Here is a 21,407-nt window from a genome sequence, read left to right on the forward strand (position 1 = left end):
ACGGGCATGATGACTCTATGTTTATCATCCCCCGCGTTTTCATGTTCACCTGGTGTAAGTCCTAATCTCCAATCTTTTGGTGACCGTAAGACAGTATCAAATTGGTCAGGCAGAGTCCATTGGCCATTTTGTGGGGATGGCGTAGGAAAAAAGGTACCAACACAAAATAAGACAGCCTGATTAAAACGCCTAAAGCGCACCTAGAACACGCCTAAAGTTTCACACAATCCAACTAAAAATCTCTTCATGGAGAGTAGTAACTTAACGTCAAAATAAGGGGCTAGAAATTGAAATCTCCAGGCAGATCTTTCGGTGGTCGCAAAAGACAGTATCAGATGATAGAAATTGGCCAAATACATGTATAGAGAAATGACATGCCGGGGTCCATTTCTACTGTAACTTGGTAGAGGCCAGTCTTTTCGCCTTGCATTGAGTAAACTTGTTAAAAAAAATACCATCATCATCCTTCTCATTTTATGGTCATTGCAATATTAGAAAGATATGGCGTCCTTATAAAGACCTAGATTTTACTCCAATATTGACCGAGCCATCGAGTCGTCTTTATTGCCTCCAAATCAGCCAGATAAAATTTGCCTCGTGGGTTTTTTTGTGACCTACTTTTGGGTCTGCGACCTTTTTCCGAACACTGTTCTTTCAGCTAGCCAAGGACATGGACCGATGAGTACATCTAAAATACATCGGCATTCTTTCTTCTTTTTCCCGTGTCAAAATTACTGTGTCAGAACTGCCCTGAGAAAGGTGTCAGACAGTAACCAAAACGTCGGCTGAATAAAAGACTTGGTTGTGTAGAAAGAGTATTACCAACCTGTCGAAACTATTCACGGTGTATATTGGTGTTCATATCAAGGACATTGTTCAATTATTGTAGATTAAAATTTGCCTCGTGAGTTGTTTTCTGACCTATTTTTCTGTCGGCAACCTTTTTCGGAACACTGTTCTTTCACCTGCCCAAGGACATGGAACGTTGGGTACATCTAAATAACGGCATTCTTACCTCTTTTTCCCGTGTCGATTACCCTGGATCTTTTTATGATCACCATGCATACCGTGAACATAGACTGTATTACAGGAAGTTCCGGAAGACTAGGGGGTCGAGTATTTTTTTGTTCATCCCAACATTTCATGACTAGACATGGTGACAGCACACTCAAGTTACATGTATATCAACTTAAGCCTCCAAAGCATGCCGAAAACTGGGGGTTTGGGGGGTCTTCAGGGTCTTTGAGATGTTTTAGGCTGTATCCAGGTTAACAGAGACGGCGTACTATCTAGACTAATTGGCACTTATATCAATGAGCATTGTTCAAAGATTCAACAATACGTCCTCATCAAGACCAGTCAATTCATTTACTAGATTAAGTAGGTATGCATAGATTATATAGGCCATGAGACAGCTCTTATGTAGACTATATTCAATTTGGTACTTATACCCAGGACATTGTAAAATGATTCAAGATAAAAGTCTGCTTCGTGGGTTGTTTTGTGACTTAATTTTGTGGAGGCGACCTTTGTCGGAAAACTGTTCTTTAACCTAACCAAGGACATCCTCACCTAGTCCTGGTCCTGCAATTTGAACCAGTCAAAATTACGGTGTCATAATTGCTCTGAAGAAGGTGACAGACGGTCACCGAAACGTCGGCTGAATAAAAGACTTGGTTGTGTAAAAAGAGTCTCTTTACTCAGTGTCTTACCAACCTGATGAAACTATTCACGGGTATATTGGTATTAATATCAAATACACTGTTCAATTTTTTAAGATAAAAGTCTGTCTCGTGGGTTGTTTTCTGACCTACTTTTGGGTCTGGGACCTTTTCGGAACACTGTTTTTTCACCTAGCCAAGAACATAGAACGTTGGGTACATCTAAGTGACGACATTCTTTCTTCTTTTTCCCGTGTCGATTGCTTTAGATCTTTTTATGATCACCATGCCGCAAAGAAAGACCGTAAAACAGCAAGTTCCGGACGAACTAGTGGGTCGAGCATCAGTCAGGCGTGCTGAGTAAAAAACACGCTTCGAATTCTCTTCTACCTCAAGCACCATCTCTATCAACAGGAATTGGTGAAATATGAAATAACAAGATGGGAATGCTTCGTGAGGCAACTGCCGAGTTTTGGCTCCGAATAGCGTCTTTGAAGAACTACCCAACCGAAGCTAGGTCAGGAGGGCCAAAGAGTTCATACGACTTCTACAGAATCTATTCGAATTTTACGAAATACATAACCATGGATGGATGTTCTAACGAAAGGTAGTGGATATTACTGAAAATCCAGCAAATTTTTCCGGTTACTTGACTGTCATCTTGTGTAAACCTAGATGGTATCTAGTTCAAGAGACAGATGATAATGTAGGGTATATTGACGATTATGTCGATTTAAGCAGAGTTCAATCGTTTAATATGAAGACCTTAGTTTAATTAGGTGAATGAAGTAAACATAGACTGAGTCGGTGAAGGTTAGACATCCAGATAAAGTTATATAAGCAACTGAATAAAGTTTCAAGTAGCAAAAGTTCACTGACAAAAGGTAGCAGTGGATGCTACTTGCAACGTGAGTGGGGTCGTGTGGTGTAACGGCAGAGCGTTCTCCTCAGAACCAAGAGGTCCCGGGTTCAAATCCTGCCAACTCACACCAACTTTTGTCCCCTTGGGAAAGGCACTTTACACGACTTTCCTCACTTCGCCCTGGCATTTTTGAAAATCTATCCAGTTGCTTGAGTGACTGTCATCTTGTGAAAACATAGATTGCAAATCCAGGTCAACAGACGGCTTACTATCTAGACTAATTGGCACTTGTATCAATGGGCATTGTTCAAGGATTCAATAATAAGTCCTTATCAAGACCTCAATTTATTTACTAGGTGTTTGGAGTAGTTAAACATAGATTATATAGGTCATGAGACTGCTCTTAAGTAGACTATATTGGTACTCATATCAAGGGCATTGTTCAATGATTCAATATGGCATTCTTATCATGACCTCAATATCTGTTATCACCTATACCAGTACCAATATTTATTGAGCTTTTGAGTTCTAGTCTTTGTCGGCCGGTATTACGAGGCAGTTTTTGCCTCTCTGATGGGGTCAGAATGGTCCTTAAATAGGGTCAGTGTCCGAAAATTAGGTCGCAGAATCCGGGATTGCAAACAATGTCTGACATGAAAGGTCTGTGGTACCACACCTGTACAATTTGACAAAGCAACCTGTGGTAACCAGTGATGATAGACTGGCATGGATGGTGTGGTGTGGCGTAACGGTAGAGTGTTCAACTCAGAACCAAGAGGTCCCGAGTTTGAATCCTCATGCCACCGATCGTGTGCCTCTGGGGAAAGGCACTTTTCACGACTTTCCCCTCTCCACTCATCAGGCGTAAATGAGTACCTAGCTTTGCATGGTTAGGGACGTCCCTCGGATAGGACGTTAAATGGAGGTCCCGTGTTTGGGACAGCCACACCCCACCTCACTTATCGAAAAGAGTAAGGGTCCTTACAGAAGTAGGTGGTTCAAAACCACACAGTACCCTTTTTAGTAACTTTTTGCAATTTATACTAAGACAAAGGAAAGAGTACAGAATTAGAAAAAGGATGTGTCAGCTACCCACGACAGGTTACTGTCCAAGTGCTCCCACCAACCCACTCCTGCCAACCTGACACATAAGGATACAAAAGACAGACAACTGAGTCAACAACCCTAACCACAAGACCACCTTCTGTAGACAAGAGGCTGAGAGATCGGGGTCGCTGTTTTATGTACACAAGCCACATGTAGAATAAATACGTTCAATTTGCAGCACAAGTATAGCACTATTATTTGGTAGAGAAGAAGATGCACGATGATAACGAAATGAGACTGTTTATTAAGATTGCAGTTGGTCTTACTTTTACACTGTCAAAGTATCTATATTGCAACAACCATCTACATATGAACAATTACAAATGTTTAATGTTTGTTACAAAGTAAATTATGAACATAATAAGTCTAGTCTACGTGGCTATACTTTCACAAATCTAAAGGTTCTCTATTGTAAGTAAAATTTGTAACTGTTGAAAAGCTCAACAAAGACTGTTTGTAAGTGAAGATTATACCCTCATATTCTCTATTGTTCTAAACACTATTATAGCATATACATGTTGTATAACGTTATACTCTACTGGCTAGCATAAGTATGACTGTAATACATGTCAAAAACAATAACATGCTCAAAATACCTTTCAAAATTACTAGCACCTCGTAAACGTTACATGATGATACTGACCATTGGAGTGCATACAAAATATAACCTCAACCTCTCTAACAGCTATGTAACAGTATACGTACAGCAATAACATACATGTGCTATGAAGCATCAGTTACTAACGTTTCAAATTGTCATCTCATTTCTTACTATGTCCAGTGAGTGTTGGGTGTTATATGATGGTGAGAGCAAGTAACATATGTGTAGAATATTTGTAACTTCATGTAACTTTTAGGCAAAAACTATAGTAAAATTATTAAAACGGCACAAGTCAGATATTCTGTGAGGCTGTTGCTCTCAACATATGCTTGCTGAATAAGAATAAACATGATAACAGCCAATCTGATATTTGTTTACCTTCACTGTTACTGGATGGCATCTACATACAAAATATAACACCTCTATAGCTGTTACAGTTATTAGTATTGAAATGCTAAACATACATAAATGCTGTATGCAGGAAAACTACATTACAGCTAGTTACGTTTCAAATCGCCAAACGATATCAAATCTGAACGGTATAATATTGTTAAATACTTGACCAAACATTATGAAACTAAATGCATTACTACAACACTTGTGTAGTACCCTGTACTACAGTATTGTCCAATATAATGTGTCCGTTTTCAAGCTCCAAAACATAAGATGTCACAAAGTATATGCTTATAGTCATGAATAATATTATGATATTCTTCATGACATAAAACTAATCATAATATTGCAAATCTGCTTAACACATAGGTTATAACTTTGCACTATGGTGGATATATGAACTCATAAGATAGTCCAAAGCATAGTAGGTCCTTGGAATCTACTATAAAACAGTTCTTACATGAACTAGAGATGTTTATAGTAGATTTTTCACTATCAATGTTAAATGTGTATAGCTGTTACACAAACTAAACTTTTTGAACTGCACAAATGCAATTTAAAATTTGTATCATCTAAGGTTAATTGATCTACTTGTACAATACATTTGTACTTACTTGTACATTCTTCCACATTTTTCACTATTTTTCTTATGAAATGACATACCTAAAATACACATAATTCTCCTAATTGAGAAGTATGTCATGTGTATGATAATATAGGAGGAAAAATAATACTGGATCAGACAAAGTGATGATGCTCTAGAAATTTGCATGAACTTTTCCTTGATTATTTTGGAACTACAAAGCAAGGAACTAGAAATGTTTTTTTTACACTCTCAACATGGATGGAACCTTTTTTTTTAATCATTTTGCTTAAAACATATTTTAGATCAACTTCAGTTTCCTTTTTCCAAAAGTCTTCCTCCTGGATGATCACATGACCAACATTTTGAAATGGTGCACCATGGGAAAGTCACAAAATGGACCAATCACCTCACAGTTTGAAGCCAATCCGTCGCCTGATTGGCTGGTTAACATTTTGAAATGGTGGCATGGGAAAGTCACAAAATGGACCAATCACCTCACAGTTCAAAACCAATCTGTCGCCTAATTGGCTGGATAAGTCCTGTACATCAAGGAACAGCTAAAGAGTCGGCCATCTTGGGATGACCTTGAGATGACCTACTGAGCGTCTTCCTCAGAGGACGCCGACTCCTTGGGCTCTTCCTCAGACTCCTTAGCTGTTTCTTCTTCCGACGACACAAACTCCTTGGGTTCGTCTTCTGTCTTGGCGTCTTTCTTGGCAGCCTTCTTGGGTCTCCCCCTGCCCCTCTTCCCCTTCCCCCTTCCTCTGCCTGCTGCCTTGGGTTTCGGCTTCTTCACGGGACGACCTTTGGGGCGACCTCGGGCCTTCTTGACCTTCACCTCGGTCGGCTTTTGCACTTTGGCCTTTGACCCTCTGTGGAATGCAGATCTGGGCGATAATGATTTAAAAAATGTTATAAAACTAGAAAGGCCAATATTTGCTTTGGAGCAAATACAGCGATGGCTTCACCACATTTTACGACATGACATACGAAATACCTACCAAAACACTTGAATACAGACATACTGTCAGTATGGAAATGCTCTGTGCAGGTGTTAATCAAGTTAAATCCCAACAGCCAATCAGCAAGAAATGCTCTGTGCAGGTGGAAATGCTCTGTGCAGGTGTTAATCAAGTTAAATCCCAACAGCCAATCAGCAAGAAGAATAGAGGAAAGCTGCATGCCTATTGGTTGATGCCCTGCATTCCATTGTGATGACTCATGCCCAAACGTGGTACACTAACACAGTAATACATTTGCTATAACACAGCCAAAAAACTCAAATAAAACCATTATAAAATCCTGTATCACAAAAATTTAAAAAACGCCTGGGGGTATTTGCCCACTGTACCTCCATACCAAATTTCAGGACCTTAGGCCCTAAAATGAAGAAGCTGAATCCATTTAAAAAATGGCAGGAGAAGAAGGAGAAGGAGAAGGAGAAGAAACACCAGAAAAAGCAATATGGTTTCACCACACCCACTTCGTGGTGTGGTGAACCCATAAATAGTCAATTTTGGGGGGCAGACAAAAATATACTAGTAGTTTATTTCAGGTTAAACTTTTTATTTGAGCCATTTATATTTTTCCCCAAGCTTTGGTCCATTTTGTCTGTCATGTTTGACGAATTGGCTTAAAAATCTGACACGCCACAAAGTTCAGAATGAATAGTAGAAATTGGGCTACAACATGCAAAATGGAGCTTATTTGGCCGGCCGACTCTGGCCAATTATATCCCCTTTTTAGGCCAATTTGTACTATTTATTCAGCCTTTAAAAGGAGTCTGGTAGAGACTAACAAAGTTCCTGCAATGGGTGTAAGGACAGAGAGAAGTGGCGGGCTGAACATCAAGCCCCAGTTGTACTGTGCAAGCACGTCTAACTGGGGAACAACAGACGATAAACCGGACAGTGATTGAGTGGTGTTGGCTAGAGCCCTGGAGTGTACTTAAATCCTGCTGAGAGCTTACCTGAGGAGAACCTCCATGGGTGGAACGTACTCAATCAGCTCCAGGTCCTCTGGTGAGGGAATAAACGGCTCTGTCATCTGGTACGTACCTGCAAATATAAGAAACATTTTAATTGAATCCCTGCCCCACAATTAGCATAGGGTGTTACAAAGCACAATTAGCATAGGTGCATAGGGTGACATTTCTGTAGCCCTGGGCAACAAAACTTTATGGCTCTGTCATCTGCACATACCTGCAAATAGAGGAAATAAGTACCTACAGATGGGTACATCCCTTGGATAGGATTACATGTCAGTCACACACACACACACACACACACAACACACTCAAACACACACAACACACACATGCACTCACACAAACACCACACACACTCAGTCACACACACACACACACACACACACACAGCTAAATGGACAGTCAAGCCTATAACAATACTGTAGAAGAACGTCTGACCAGAGGCCCCCTTCCCGGTGATCTGTTCCAGTTCTCCATTCTTGACTCCCTTTTCCAGCGCTCTCTTCAGAAGGAACATTCGGTTCTCGATGTCCAGTGTCGGGTAGTGTTCTCGGATGTATTTCTTGATCATGCCAACCTGGGAGAGAAAAGCGGAACATCCTATTAATGGATTTTGCAAAGAATAAATAAATGAATAAACTTTATTGCTCAACAATCACATAGTTGTACAACTTGTGGCAGTAAGACAACAATACCACAAAACTGAACTATCTTAAAATTACCACTATCGATAACAATATATGTGCTACAATACGGTCATGTATTGATGGTTTGGTCTTACTTGTGGAATGAGGTATACAGAAATTGACCTTTGTAGGCAGATAATATGGGAATTGGATACAACAACAATATAAGGAAAGATGACTGATTGCACAATTGTGTGGCCCAAGGCCTAAGAAACGGAGATGGGCACTGCTAATGGTTTTAATGCCAGAGGGCTTTAACTTTCACTTTATCTCACCGAAGCCTCTTTCGGCTCGTTGACTGCCTTGATAGCCACCCCGATCATAGTCTCCATCGGCTTCTTCGGTTTGTAGCTCTCCACCAATCGGAACGTCCCGCTCATGCCCTTTCCTAAAACAAGACAGAAGAATGGTTGGAAGAGTCTACTTATACATAAAACATTTGACATACCTGAGATACAAATGTAACGTATTACTCTCTTTCAGGAAACAAAATGATCAAAGATGAGAATTGCCAGTTAGAATTTAAAAAAAGTTAAAATTGTCTAGCAATTTCATGCAACCAAATAAACAAGACGATTGGGGACAAAAGAACTGTGCTGCCCCCTTTCAGGAACAGTTGGTATTGCAGTGCAGGCTATATTTGTTATGACCTACTTTACCCCAGCCGATATGCATGCACACACACAGACACAAACACACACACACACACACAAACACACACACACACTTGCACGCACATACTCTCACACACACACACACTCTCACACAAGCACACACACGCACATACCCACACACACCCACACACGCACACACACACACACGATACACACACACGATACACACACACTGACACACACACACAAACATACACACACACACAGACACACACAAACACACACACACACACACACACAGACACACACACACACACAGACACACACACACTCGCGCGCACACACACACAAACAAACACACAAACATTACCAGACATCTGTAGTAGCTGCCCGTTCTCCACTCCCTTCTGCAGAGCTCTCTTCAGCAGAAAACTGCGAGTCTCGATCTCCAGGTGTGGGTAATGCTCATTCAGGTACTTCTTTATAGCCTGGGGAGAAGCCTCCTTAGGCTCACAGTGTTCCACCTGGAAGGCAAAGAGTTCAAAGTGGCAGTTGTACAACTTGTAGATTATGTAGCCTCTATCAGACTTTGGAAGTGGTTGGAAAGAGTAGAAATTGGCCAAACAGAAACTCAGGTAACATGCCAGGGGAGCTGGTCTGCTAACAGAGTAGTTTGGGTGTGGCACATGTGCTCCTTTAGTGGACCAACTCAAATATGTTAACTGAGCGTCTAGTTGGCCGATTTCTACTCTTTACAACCACTTCTGGAGCCTTGAAGAGGCTAATTGTAGAAAGGATGATGAAGGCACCTGATAGACATTGAAACAATTAGTAGATGAAAGACATCACTGTTTGTAAAAAAGAAAGATCCAATATGACTACTTACTATTTCTTGTTATTTTCTAAGATATGATGAAAACATGGAATATTTAGAAATTGTCTTCACTTATTTTCACTTATGGTACTTATAAACCTGGATTTCTCCTCTGGTCTCTCAGTCACTGACGAAAGGTAGTGGATACTAGCTGAAACATCTGACCGTTTCCAAAATCATATCCAGTTGCCTGGGTAACTGTTTTTTTTTACTGCATGGAACAATTAACTGTCCTGTTACCATGGCATCTCTGATGATGATCTCCATCTTAGGAGGTTCTGGAAGAGCCATTTTCTTGGCAGCCACCGTCTTCTTAGGACTCTTAGGGGCCTCCTCCCTCTCTCTGGAGAGGTGCATCAAAGATTCTTATTAAAAATGTTGCTGCACAGCATTGCAATGTATAAAGAGTTATATAATAGACAGAGTCAACATGAATTTTAAAATATCTTATGTGTATGTGTATCCTTTTGGCACAGACAACTTTTAATCTATACATACTCTCTCTCTTGGCTTGCTTCGTTATACACTCTTAGACTAATACACTTGAAAAAGCCCACAGGCAAAACCGGTCATGACATGCTGACCAAAAGTTCTAAACGTAAACTATATATGTGGCTCCAGATGTCTTATTGAGGGACGACTGTGGTGTGTTAGATGTCGGTTATATTAGATTGAGGAATGAATCAACTACACTTTACACCAACAAGATACGTAATTACTTATCATCAAAATTTCAGATGATGGCAGCTAAATACCAAGAGGCTAACAAGGAAAGTTTGTATGAAACTTGCTTGGGCTTCCGTTTGGGTCCTATCCACTTGAAGGTGCCCGATGCACCAGTGCCCGACAGTTGCTTCACCAGGTCTTTCTTCTGTGCCCGGACTAGTGCCTGTTTGACCAGGTGCTTCTTAGTGTCTGGGTAGTTTTCTGCCAGGTACTTTTTGATAGCCTGGGCGGAAGCTCCTTTGGAACCTGAAATTAAGAAGGCAGTCAGAGATGGCAGGCTTCACCCCCTCCTTACAGTTTGGCCAGATAGATAGATAGGTATATGGTTACCAGCCTCTCCAGCTCTGCCCTGCTATAAAATGTAATCCAACACCACATGCTGTCTGCTACAGCACCAGTTACCATGGTGACAGACGTCTGGTCCAGGTCATTGACTTTACTTGTTTGGAGAAGAAGAAGAAGAGGAAAAAACACAGCAAGAACAATATGTTTTCCTTCTGCAAAGGTAAAAAGAAGTCCAACCTCCAACCACAAGTTACCATGGTGACAGACCTCTGGTCCAAGACTTTTCTTGTTTGGAGAAAAAGAAGAGGAAGAAACAGAGCAAAACAATTGAATGTCTGGGAAGGTAAACATAAAAAAGGAAATAAATCTGACCTCCAACCATCACGATAGCTTCCTCCACCAGATCGATGGTTGTCGGTTTCTCGTCCTGATCGCGGTGGAACGCGGCAGCCGGGGGCGGTTTCTTCACCTTCTTCACGACGGCCCGGTGAGAACTGACGACCTTCCTCGCCGCGACTTTGGCAGCGTCCTGCTGCCGCTTGGTCAAGGTGACCTTCTCTTTTCCACCAACCAGCCTGAAGGATACATGCAACATACAGCCTGACATCAAGCTCAGAATGAAAGCATAACTCAACACTAGTTGCCATGGTGACAGACATCTGGTTTAGGTCATTGACCTTCTTTGTTACTATTAGTAGGAGGAGAAGAAGAGAAAGAAGAAATATATCTAGCAAAACCGATATGTTTCCTTTGGTAAACATAATGATAGTTCCATACTTGTAGAACCCAGTTTGGAGAGGAAGAAGAAACTGAGCAAAAACAATTCCTTTTCCTACATATTAAAGAGGGCCTGCAAGGGGGGGTAGTGATTACGAATTACGCAAAATTTTCGCCGCCTATTACGAATTACGTTAAAGTCTCAGAGCTGGTTACGACTTTACGATTTGCGGGTAATGTCCAATTACGAATTACGTTGATTTTTGAGGAGGCTGCCTACGAATTACGAAGTCTAAAACGGCCGGATTACGCCTTACGAAAAAGGGCTTGCAGGCCCTCATTAAATACGGAAGATAAAGATAGTTTCTAGTTGTAGAACCCGGTAAACCCTGTTCCCGACATCTGCTTGAGTTGACCCTTGGACACACCCCTCTTCACCAAACACTAGTTACCATGGTGACAGATGTCTGGGTCAGGTCATTGACCTTATTTGTTTGGAGAAGAAGAAGAAACTGAGCAAAAACAATGTGCTTTCCTTCTGTGAAGTATGCAGAGGGGCCATGCCCCTTGGAAGGGCATGCAGAGCTGAGTGAGTGAGTAAGTGAGTGAGTGAGTGAGTGAGTGAGTGAAGGTAAGCATAACGATAGTTCCATACTTGTAGAACCCAGTGAATCCGGTTCCTGACATCTGCTTGAGTTGACCTTTAGACACGCCCCTCTTGACGGCCTGCTTTAGCAGGTACGTCCGGTTCTCGATGTCCAGGTGAGGGTAGTGTGCCGCGATGTACTTCTTTATGGCGATGGTCGAGGCACCCTTTGGCCCCCCCGTGGTCATAATGGCCTCTTCCAGCACCTCATCCATACGCACTGATGAGGAGTTGGTCTTCTTGGTCGGCATGGTAACGGACTAGTTGGACTGGACGTCGGAAAATAAGAAATGAGGGATTAATGACTTCCTTAGCCTGGTTACCAAACCTATTATACTTCAAGTATATAGCTCCCAAGTCCTGAGAGGCCGTAGGATTATCCTCTACGTATACCAGGCTTCGGGAGTAGAGGATAATCCTGCAAAAGAGTAGAAATCGCGCAAATAGAGAGAGATAACATGCCAGGGCCTGAGTTTGTCTGCTGGGAGAGAACATTTTGCCACACGTGCGATTTCTACTTTCCAGCTGCCTCCTGAAGCCTGGTAGAGGCTACTGTAGGACTCGGGAGCTGTAACCAGGCTATGTCTTCCTGGAGGTATTTTGAGTTTTTGTGACCCCATTTCCTGTGTCTGACCTTTAGACCTGTTGTCATGCTGCTTGTCAATCTTTCCCACCCATGTGCTGTCAACTTACTCTGTCTGGAGTCTGGACAGACGGACACACAAACCCACAGCCCCCCCCCCCACACACATAATATTATTATGTGCACATGCAGATACAATATTATTATGTACGCAGCACTCCAAAAGAATACTTCATTGAAAGATAATTGTCAATACGGATAAAAGATGGGATTTATTTATAATTCATTTATTAATAGATTTCTAAGAAAATTTTCTTATTTCAATTTTACTATATTACACCTCCATCAATCAGTGATTATACGCATATCAAAATCAAGATTTGAGAACCGGAAATACTCATTGTTTACTCTGTGATTTTTGATTGACAGAGCATGGAGGTAAAAAGTCTCTTTTTACCTCCATGGACAGAGCAAGCCTCAGATTTTTATGCAAATTAGTTCCAGTCTAGAAGAGAGATCGCCAACCTATATAGTTTGCAAACGGAGAAGAAAATACGGCATCTTTCAATGAATAACAGCTAAAAATTATCACCAAAGCTACAAGATTTCAACCCAGAAGATAACTGCACGTTCAATAAAATGCAAACCTTGCGATCTTATTTTGTCCCAATCTGTTGTTTATCATGTGTGCTGTGGAATAATAAATGGCTTCGATTCCAGCTTAAAAAAACGCCTTTTTAATTGTAAATATAGAATAAAATGCACGGAATATAGTTCTTACGTGTTCTTACTAACCTTTCGTTCCAGGAGATCTGGATTCTGAAGACGCTAGGAATTGCAAAAAAGCAAAATAACAAACAAACCTCGTGTTTTCAAAGGGGAGGTACAGCTCCGACGCTACTGATGACCTTTAACCCTAAACAGACAAGTCGAAAATATATACAGAGGTACATAATTTAAAAAATTTATCCTTCAACACAAAAAATAGTCACTACATCTCTTGTTTCTTCACATATATACAATACATTAAGTTAATGGCGATTTTTAAAATGTTTAGTAAGATATTGAGGTGGTTTCGTCTAAATGGAATCGTTTATTGTTATGAGTAATTACCAGACACCCCCGTAATGTGGACTAACCCAAAAGGGACATTTAATGTTGTTCGGCATTCTCCGGAGAAGTTCGTTAATTTCCGTGGCAGCTGTCGGCAAAGTTCGGGAGCCTTCGGGCGATTCCGGTGAAAATTGTCCAACATGGCGGACCATCGAGATTCTCAAGTCGAGTTGACCTCAGCTCAGACCGAAAAACTGCTTCAATTTCAGGTAAAATTTCACTTTTCTGTGCTTCAAACGTACACCGAAACATCGTGCACACCCTAGTGGTTGCTACAAACTAAAAAACGGTGCTAAACTGACAGAAAAATAGCGAAATATTTGGATATTTTGTGACGATGTGTCGAGCTCGAATGAAAGAGGAAGTATGAGTCGGCTGTATTTTCCCAGTATAATGATGCAATTAAAACGACCCAACGCAAATAATATTCCCCTTATACATAGTAATTTCTGTACTATCTCATACACAGCTTAAATATTTCCCTCAGTGTTTTCTAGATGTCTCTACTGGTCAGAATTATGGTACTATAGAATTACCATTGTTGTAAACACTAAGATAATTAATATATATACATCCATCATAATGTAATGATTGCACAATACACGTCATAAGTTGTAATACAAAAGCGGCATTATGCAATTTCAAAGATGTATTATATATAGATATATATGTTAATAAAAGCATCTTATTGAATATTGATAGAATGCCCTTGCTATATATTAACTGCGTCAAGAAGCGAGAAGAAGCTGAACCTGTAAATAGTAGATCACATTAGTTTATATAGTATGTAAGTGTCATTACTGTTTTCTTTTCCCTGTTTACCCATGACCTGTACTTAGCTCGTTAGAGCACAAGCGTACAATAAAGGTCTTTCATTCATTCATTAATAGCCCATAAATTAATATTAATATGTGCAATAATATTAATTTGAATGCAACATGTGTAGTCTATCGTAAATATGATTCTACAAACAGCATATGCAGCTTAACTTATATTTTATATTTGAACTTAAGTGAAACATTCTTGGTAATTTTGGAGTCAGATTTTGCTTGCAGATAATAGCAGAGGTACACATCTGAAAATTAATGGGGATAGTTGGTTTAAACTTGAATAAATAAATATCATTATTTAGTATTTTCAGGGTGTGGTGCAAGATACATGGGATGTACAACATTTGTTATTATCCATTGCGATAATTGATTTGTTCGGAAATAGCGAGTTGCAATATATACTAGTAGGGTCGGAGCACAGGGGCATGTCCGAACATGCGCACCGACGTTGCGCCCCCCCCTCAATTAGAGGGACAAGTCTCCAACGGCAGTTGTCTTCAGCTGGCGGACGAGAGCAGCGCCAGGCGGGCTGGCGTAGTCAAGGCGGACCTTGAGCGTAACCAAGTCATCCGGCAGCTCGCTGCAAGCATCCCAACCGGAACCAGCACGTCTCCCTCGATATGGATCCGCTGGGGAAGACGGGTGCCCAAGTGTGTGGGTCTCAGATTCGCGACCTGTTATCCACCTTAAACAAATCTACGCAAAGGCCACCGTGTCAACCCTCCTCACTCAGGTGTAGGGACTGACACGGTCATCCTACTCAGAAAATCTGTATCTGTACATGAATCTGTATCCAATTGCAAATAAAGATCACGAGTGATTGCCAGAGAGAGAGTTGTCCTTTCTTATTACTGCTGTCCAGTAGACTCTGTAGACTGTAGAGACTCAGGATTGAAGTTATTAAAACCAGCCCTGTAATTATCCCCAGTGTCACTGTATGCTAATGCCTGTAATGGCCTTTGGCAATGACGCAACACTTGCAGCACTTTAGAGATACCCGGTGGTTTAGAATGGTATAGCTACTAGTACAGTAGTAGGCTGGACTTCATAAGTTTTATTTCCTTTTCTACAGGACCTGACAGGGATCAATGACCTGGAGAAGTGCAGACAGGTGCTGGACAGACATGGATGGAACATGGAGGTTAGTAAGAATTCGTAGTTGCTATGTAACACTGGGGTTCAAGCGCCGCTAACTGATCCATTCCAACATGTCTTTTAGCGCGCTGGTGTCAAATAGTTAAACATAGAGATAATAAATGATATGAATGAAGAATACAAGTAATCAATCATATGAAACAAGACATGTCAACCAAAACAAATTGTCAAAATCATAAGGCATATTCTTATTAGTCTCACAACCCAACATTCTTAGTCCATGTCATTCCAGTCAAATGATAAAGTATATCTGTCTTGAATAGATTAATTTTCTTTTACACAACCAAGATACATGTACATTTGTAGTTACTTTGCTGACGTTTCAGTGTCTATCACTCAGTATCAGAGTCTTTCAGACACCTTCCTCAGAGCTTCTGACTGGAGTTCTGCTTCTCAACGTTATATATACTAGTAGATATTATATGTATCTTTGACTTGCATTCCAGGCTGCTGTCCACGACACGTTTAACGAGAATGAGGGCCAGCCGCCGGTGTTTGAGCAGCCCGTGGCCCGAGCAGCACCCCCTAGGATGCCCATGATGAACATCAGCCCAACATACCAGAGGTTTGTAACATGTAACAATAACTAACATGGATAACTGTGTCTTATCCAGAACTGTGCCTTATTTATAATCAGAACCATGCTCTGGATAGTGCATGCATATCCAGAACTGTCCTGTATCCAGAACCATGCTCAAGCGCAATGCTTTATCCAGAACCATGCTCATCCAGGACCATGGCTGGGGCAAATTCACGTTCTTGGATACGCGGAGACTATTCAGAACCGTGCCTGATCCTAACCCCAACCCATTCAGGCATAGAACTAGATAGACACAGTTCTGGATACAATAGCATGCTGTCTTTATTCATCTAAAACAAACATGTTATGCAAAATTAATTTTTGGTGTAATGTACTGTTCCCTTGTCTCTCTGTAGGGTCTACACAGTTGCACGAAGGAGACCTCAGGGCTGGCTGGCGTGGGGTTACTTCCTGTTGATGCTACCCTTCCGCTTCACATATACAACCATAAGGGATATCTTTATGTGGGCATGTAAGTACTACAATCCTGATCACATGTACCATATTTCTTATTTAAAAAAAAGTGTGATAAATGAAAAATGTTATTAGCATTCTTTATAATTTGTAATTTGACCAAACCTTTTCAAATGCAGCTGATTTCTTCCGAAAAAAGAGTTATAAACCAATTATATGTTTATATTAAGATTAAAGCAAGTACAATGTATATAAATGAAGTGCCTTGTTGCAATTCCTAATTTGCTGTTGATTCTTGTCTTTACAGATAGACTATTTATTCCAGATCCAAGAAGAAGTAAGTTACATTTACTCCTAATACCTTACTCTCAATATGAATGAAAACACTTTCAACAACTTTAAAGCAGTGCTTACATGTATATAGTCACTAAGCTGTTGATTTCTGTAGCTCATGTGTGTCAAAGACATATAATAATAATTGTATCCTCCTCAGTTGTTCGGGACCCCTTGGGTGATGTGGAGTCCTTCATTGCCAAGTTCCAGAGCCTGTATGGGGAGAACCACCCTGTCTTTTACCGTGGGTCATACAGCCAGGTTTGTATTCATAAATATATACTAGTATACAACTTAAAAGGTGTTTTTTCAATTCTTGAAGAAACTATGTTGTTTTGGCGTGGTGACTCATATGATTGGCAAAAGAAAAGGATAAAAGGAAAAAAAAGTACTTTTTAATGGTCCTGATATGAAAACTGTATTATTGATTTTTGCTTATAATTTTAGGGAGTTGTAAGTGCTGTGTTGATTTAGTACAGTTTTTCACAGAGATGTAAAACAAGGTCGTAACACAAGAGGATGCATTATGCTACAGAACTGTTAATAAACATTTGACATTAATTATCACAGAACATGTCCTCAGCCTTAACCTCAAGCTATGCACAGTTACTTGAAGCCCTCACATAGTTGTGGTGTAATGTCCTAGGCCTAGAAAAAGAAATGGTGTGTTTCCTGTTTCCTTACCGACCCTAGTTTTAATGTGCTACAGAACTTAGTGTCCAGTGTAGTGATGTTTGTATATATTTTTAACATCCACAGGCCCTGAACGATGCTAAGAAGGAGATCCGTTTCCTGGTGGTGTTCCTGCATGGGGAGAACGACGACCAATCAGCCGAGTTCTCCAGGTCAGAGGTCAAAGGCTATGTCAAGGGTCAACACTAAACATGACTGCAGCAGGGGGTCTGATATTCTTCCCCAAAAATGTTGTAACTCATAACCCCCTGACACACTATTTCCTGCTTATTGGTGGACAGATTTTGTTTTCCTTTTGTCAAAGCATCATTCTAAAGTTATATTTTAATTTTTTAAAAGATTTATGAAGCACTGTAGACAGGTTTAATTTACCCGACTTCCCGTTTCTCTGTTCCAGAACTTCTCTGTGTGCTCCTGAAGTCATCGACTTCCTCGGTGCTAGGTCCCTTTTCTGGGCATGCTCAGTAGAGTTTCCTGAGGGGTACAGAGGTAAGAAACTCAACAATCTTTTAAAAAACAATCCCTAAGTCTCTGGTCCAAGGGGTCATGAGTTCTAGTCCCAGCTTTGTTCACCTGACATGTGTGCTACTGGAACAGGTTGCAGTCATTAGGATGGGTGTTAAGCTATTGTCCAATGTTCATGGTACATGTACATGTCAAAAAGAGCACCTTGTAGTACGCATGGAGACTGGTTGTGGTGACAATTTCATTCTTACACCTAACAGTTTCTCAGGTCCAGAGTCCTCCTGCCCAGAAGCTACCGTTTGTGAGCCTGATCTACCAGAAAACAAGAAGGCAGTTTTGGGCGAGATATTTCAATTCTTTAATTCTTTCCTTCTTTACATTAACAACATCTGGTAATTTGCATCCTTGTTCCCCACAGTGTCCCAGGCTCTTCGTCCCAGAAGCTATCCCTTTGTGAGCCTGATCTGCCTGAGAGAACACAAGATGACGGTGGTAGCCAGACTAGAAGGTGTGGTGCCTGCAGACGAGCTGATTGCCAGGCTAATGCACGTTATGGAGGAGAATGAACCGGCACTGGCCCAGGTTAGGGCAGACAGGTAAGGCAGAAATCTACAAGCATGGTATGTAAGACTGTAAAGTTTGATCCACATACATGTAGGGAAGGCTAAGGTTAGGGCTGACAGGTAAGGCAGGAGGCTTTCGAGTCACTATCTCAGCTCAACTGCCCTTAATGCCAGTCCTGGCATGTAGGACAGCAACAAAGGTTCTCCAGTTCCGTCTGTCCTGGGCTACTCTCTGGATGCTGTCCCATTTTAGTGTGGCCAAAGCTCTTCAGTTCTTTCACAACTGCTCTATGCGAAGTGATCTTAAGCTGTCGTTGTTTTCTCTTCCCTACATGTGTCAAATGTAGTGTGCGGTTCTTGTTAAGTTGTTCTACAAGATTTGTATGCAAGACATGCACAAGACTGTAAAGTTTGATCTACATACATTTAGCGAAGGCTAAGGTTGGGGCTAACAGGTAAGACTGGTAAGCATGGTACTATGTAACTAATAATGTAAGACATGCACAAGACTGTAAGGTAAGGCAGAAGGTTCACTTACTCACTTTAGGTTTCTTGTCTACTGAGGGTAGAGAGTGCTTGCTTTACATTTTGATGTTGATGCTAAGGCAGCCAGTCATTTGCCTCAATCCTGTGTATTTACACTGAAGGTTGATTTTTTTTCTCCGTGTATTTTTGTAGAGAGGAGAGAAACTTCACCCAGACACTAAGAGCACAGCAGGACATGGCTTATCTGGAGTCTTTACGGGCAGACCAGGAAAAGGTCAGTCTTCATGTAGTTAAAGTGGTCAAGCTTTGTTCCAACACAAGAAGGGAACTTACCATAAAGTTTGGGTCGATCTCATCAACCTTCGTCAGATGTGTGATGCACTCGAAGAAGTCAGAAATGTGATGACGTCAGGAGTGCATCAAAAGTGGCGGGAATAATTACAGTCGAATATCATGTCTTTTGTTTTATTTCAAATTGTTGAATTTGTAATGTGGTCCATGTACAAGTCTTTTTTTTTCACCTGCAGGAAAGAAAGAAACAGGAGGAGAGAGAAAGAAAGGAGAGGGAAGAGCAGGAGGCCAGAGAACAGGAGGAGGCTGTGCAGAGAAGGAAAGAGGTCAGAAAACAGTGAAGGTGTCCACAGGCTATGTCAAGAGTTCAAAGTGTGTGTGTGTGTGTGTGTGTGAGTGAGTCAAAACTGAACAAGATGACAAGACAGGGGTCTGATAGAAGTGGACAGGTCAGCATTCTTAATGCTTGTGTCTGAGGAGAAAAAACAGCAAAAAGTTCACTTTTCACCACCATCTGAGGATAACTCAGCTTTACCTTTCACTGATCTCCAGGAGCTGGCACGACTACGGATAGAAAAAGCGTCCACAATTCCAGATGAGCCTGAAGACGACAATCCTGAAGCCACGAAGATCATCCTAAAACTCCCGAACGGAACCAGACTGGAGCGGCGATTTCTCATGTCTCACTCACTAGAGGTGAGGCATTGTGTTTGTGTGTGTGCGTGTGTGTGTGCATGTGTATGTGTGTGTGTGCGCATACGTGTATGTGTGTGTACGTGTGTATGTCTGTACATGTACGTGTGTGTGTGTGCATTTGTGTTTGTGTGTACATATGTGTGTCTGTGCATATGTGCACAGGTGTCTGCATGCATGCATTGCATGTGTGTGTGTGTGTGTACACGTGAGCGTGTTTGTGTGTGTGTACCCATTTGTGTATGTGTCTGCGCGCGCGCATTTGCGCTCTTGTGTACTTGTGTTTCACAATGTAGCATTGTCGTTGCCATACACCCTCAGCGATTTTTCGTTTGCATGTGTCTGTGATACTGGTTGGTCTTTCAAACAATAGGTTAGTGCTAAAGAGTAAAGCCTGCCATCTCTGAAAGCCCTGTAACCTTACGCAAAAAGTAGTTACTCAAGCAACTGGATATGATTTTGAATTTACCCAGTTGCTTGAGTAACTACTTTTTTGGCGTATCGTATTACCTAGATGTCTAACCTTCATCAACGTACCCTGTAACCTTGTTTCCGTTGTCCCTTGCAGGACGTATATCACTTTGCATTCTGTCACAAAGAGGCACCAGATGAGTTCCAAATAGTCACGAACTTTCCGCGGAGAGTTCTGCCATGCCAGAGCACAGCCGACTCCCCGAACGTACTAACGATAAAGGAGGCAGGTCTAGGCAAATCTGAGGTCCTATTTGTACAAGATATAAGTGACTAGGGTGAGTATATGTACTAGGCAAAACACAGGAGACATCCCGTGTAGAAAAAAAATTCAGTTGTACTTTAATGATGAATCTCCAAGTAGATCTTCCACTGCCAAATTCAAAACCCTTGTCCTGCGGAGCTCATATTATTATTATACATAGGGTGAGTACATGTACTAGGCAAAACGTACTCTCCAAGCAGAGGTTTGGGTTTGGGCTTATTTTGGCGTGTTTTTAGGCATTTTTATCGGGGTTTAATTTTTGCACCAGAAATTTTTTTAACCAATCCCCCAAAAAATCCCAGTGCGAAAGAGAAACCCTGAAAACAAGTGCTTCTGCAAAAGCTGACCATTTTCGCCGCTTACAGGCTTACAGTTTTTACGAACATTTTCCCCATCCTAGCATTTCAATTTACCTAAGTTATATAAATGGTTCTAGTTCTCATAAACATTGTATATAATGAGAGAACATGCACTTCTATATTTCAACTCTTTAAGTTTAAAACATTACAAAAATCAAGTATATAACAGTTTATAACCTGTTTTCTCTCTTTTAAGAGTCTTTTTAACAGAATAAAAAAATGAGACACAAAAGTACATTTTAACTTAAATTATAAGTAACGTTAATATATATATATATATAATTTTATTCTAAAATCTCTTCTATGGCTTTGTCCCAACATCTAAGTTTACAAACCTCGTGACATTCAACCAGGGCTTTAGCCAGCGC

General features: G+C 41.0%; 2 protein-coding genes across 3 annotated transcripts; one reads left to right on the forward strand and one right to left on the reverse strand.

Annotated features, from left to right (window-relative positions):
- Positions 1 to 5,203: 5,203 nt before the first annotated feature.
- Positions 5,204 to 13,250, reverse strand: LOC109473024 (heterochromatin protein 1-binding protein 3-like). Of its 2 annotated transcripts, none has more exons than XM_019772916.1 (10): positions 13,124 to 13,242; positions 11,755 to 12,014; positions 10,755 to 10,957; positions 10,163 to 10,343; positions 9,612 to 9,714; positions 8,868 to 9,021; positions 8,159 to 8,271; positions 7,636 to 7,774; positions 7,180 to 7,267; positions 5,204 to 6,097 (listed from the first exon to the last, which is right to left on the reverse strand). In XM_019772916.1, the coding sequence occupies exons 2-10, from the start codon at positions 11,994 to 11,996 to the stop codon at positions 5,806 to 5,808; spliced, it is 1,515 nt and encodes a 504-aa protein (XP_019628475.1). In that variant the 5' UTR covers positions 11,997 to 12,014; positions 13,124 to 13,242; the 3' UTR covers positions 5,204 to 5,805. The 2 variants fall into 2 exon arrangements, with proteins under 2 accessions (XP_019628475.1, XP_019628474.1); XM_019772915.1 differs by having other exon boundaries at positions 5,205 to 6,097; positions 13,192 to 13,250.
- Positions 13,251 to 13,375: 125 nt separating this feature from the next.
- Positions 13,376 to 20,784, forward strand: LOC109473028 (FAS-associated factor 2-like). The gene is made up of 13 exons (XM_019772921.1): positions 13,376 to 13,650; positions 15,344 to 15,412; positions 15,873 to 15,991; positions 16,363 to 16,478; positions 16,728 to 16,757; positions 16,914 to 17,014; positions 17,513 to 17,598; positions 17,844 to 17,935; positions 18,330 to 18,507; positions 19,153 to 19,234; positions 19,488 to 19,577; positions 19,804 to 19,947; positions 20,513 to 20,784. Exons 1-13 carry the CDS (start codon positions 13,582 to 13,584, stop codon positions 20,690 to 20,692), a joined length of 1,356 nt encoding a protein of 451 aa, XP_019628480.1. The 5' UTR covers positions 13,376 to 13,581; the 3' UTR covers positions 20,693 to 20,784.
- The last annotated feature ends 623 nt before the right edge of the window (positions 20,785 to 21,407 follow it).

This window comes from Branchiostoma belcheri, unplaced genomic scaffold, assembly GCF_001625305.1.
Source record: "Branchiostoma belcheri isolate BF01 breed outbred unplaced genomic scaffold, Haploidv18h27 scaffold29, whole genome shotgun sequence".
NCBI classification, from domain to species: Eukaryota; Metazoa; Chordata; class Leptocardii; order Amphioxiformes; family Branchiostomatidae; genus Branchiostoma; species Branchiostoma belcheri.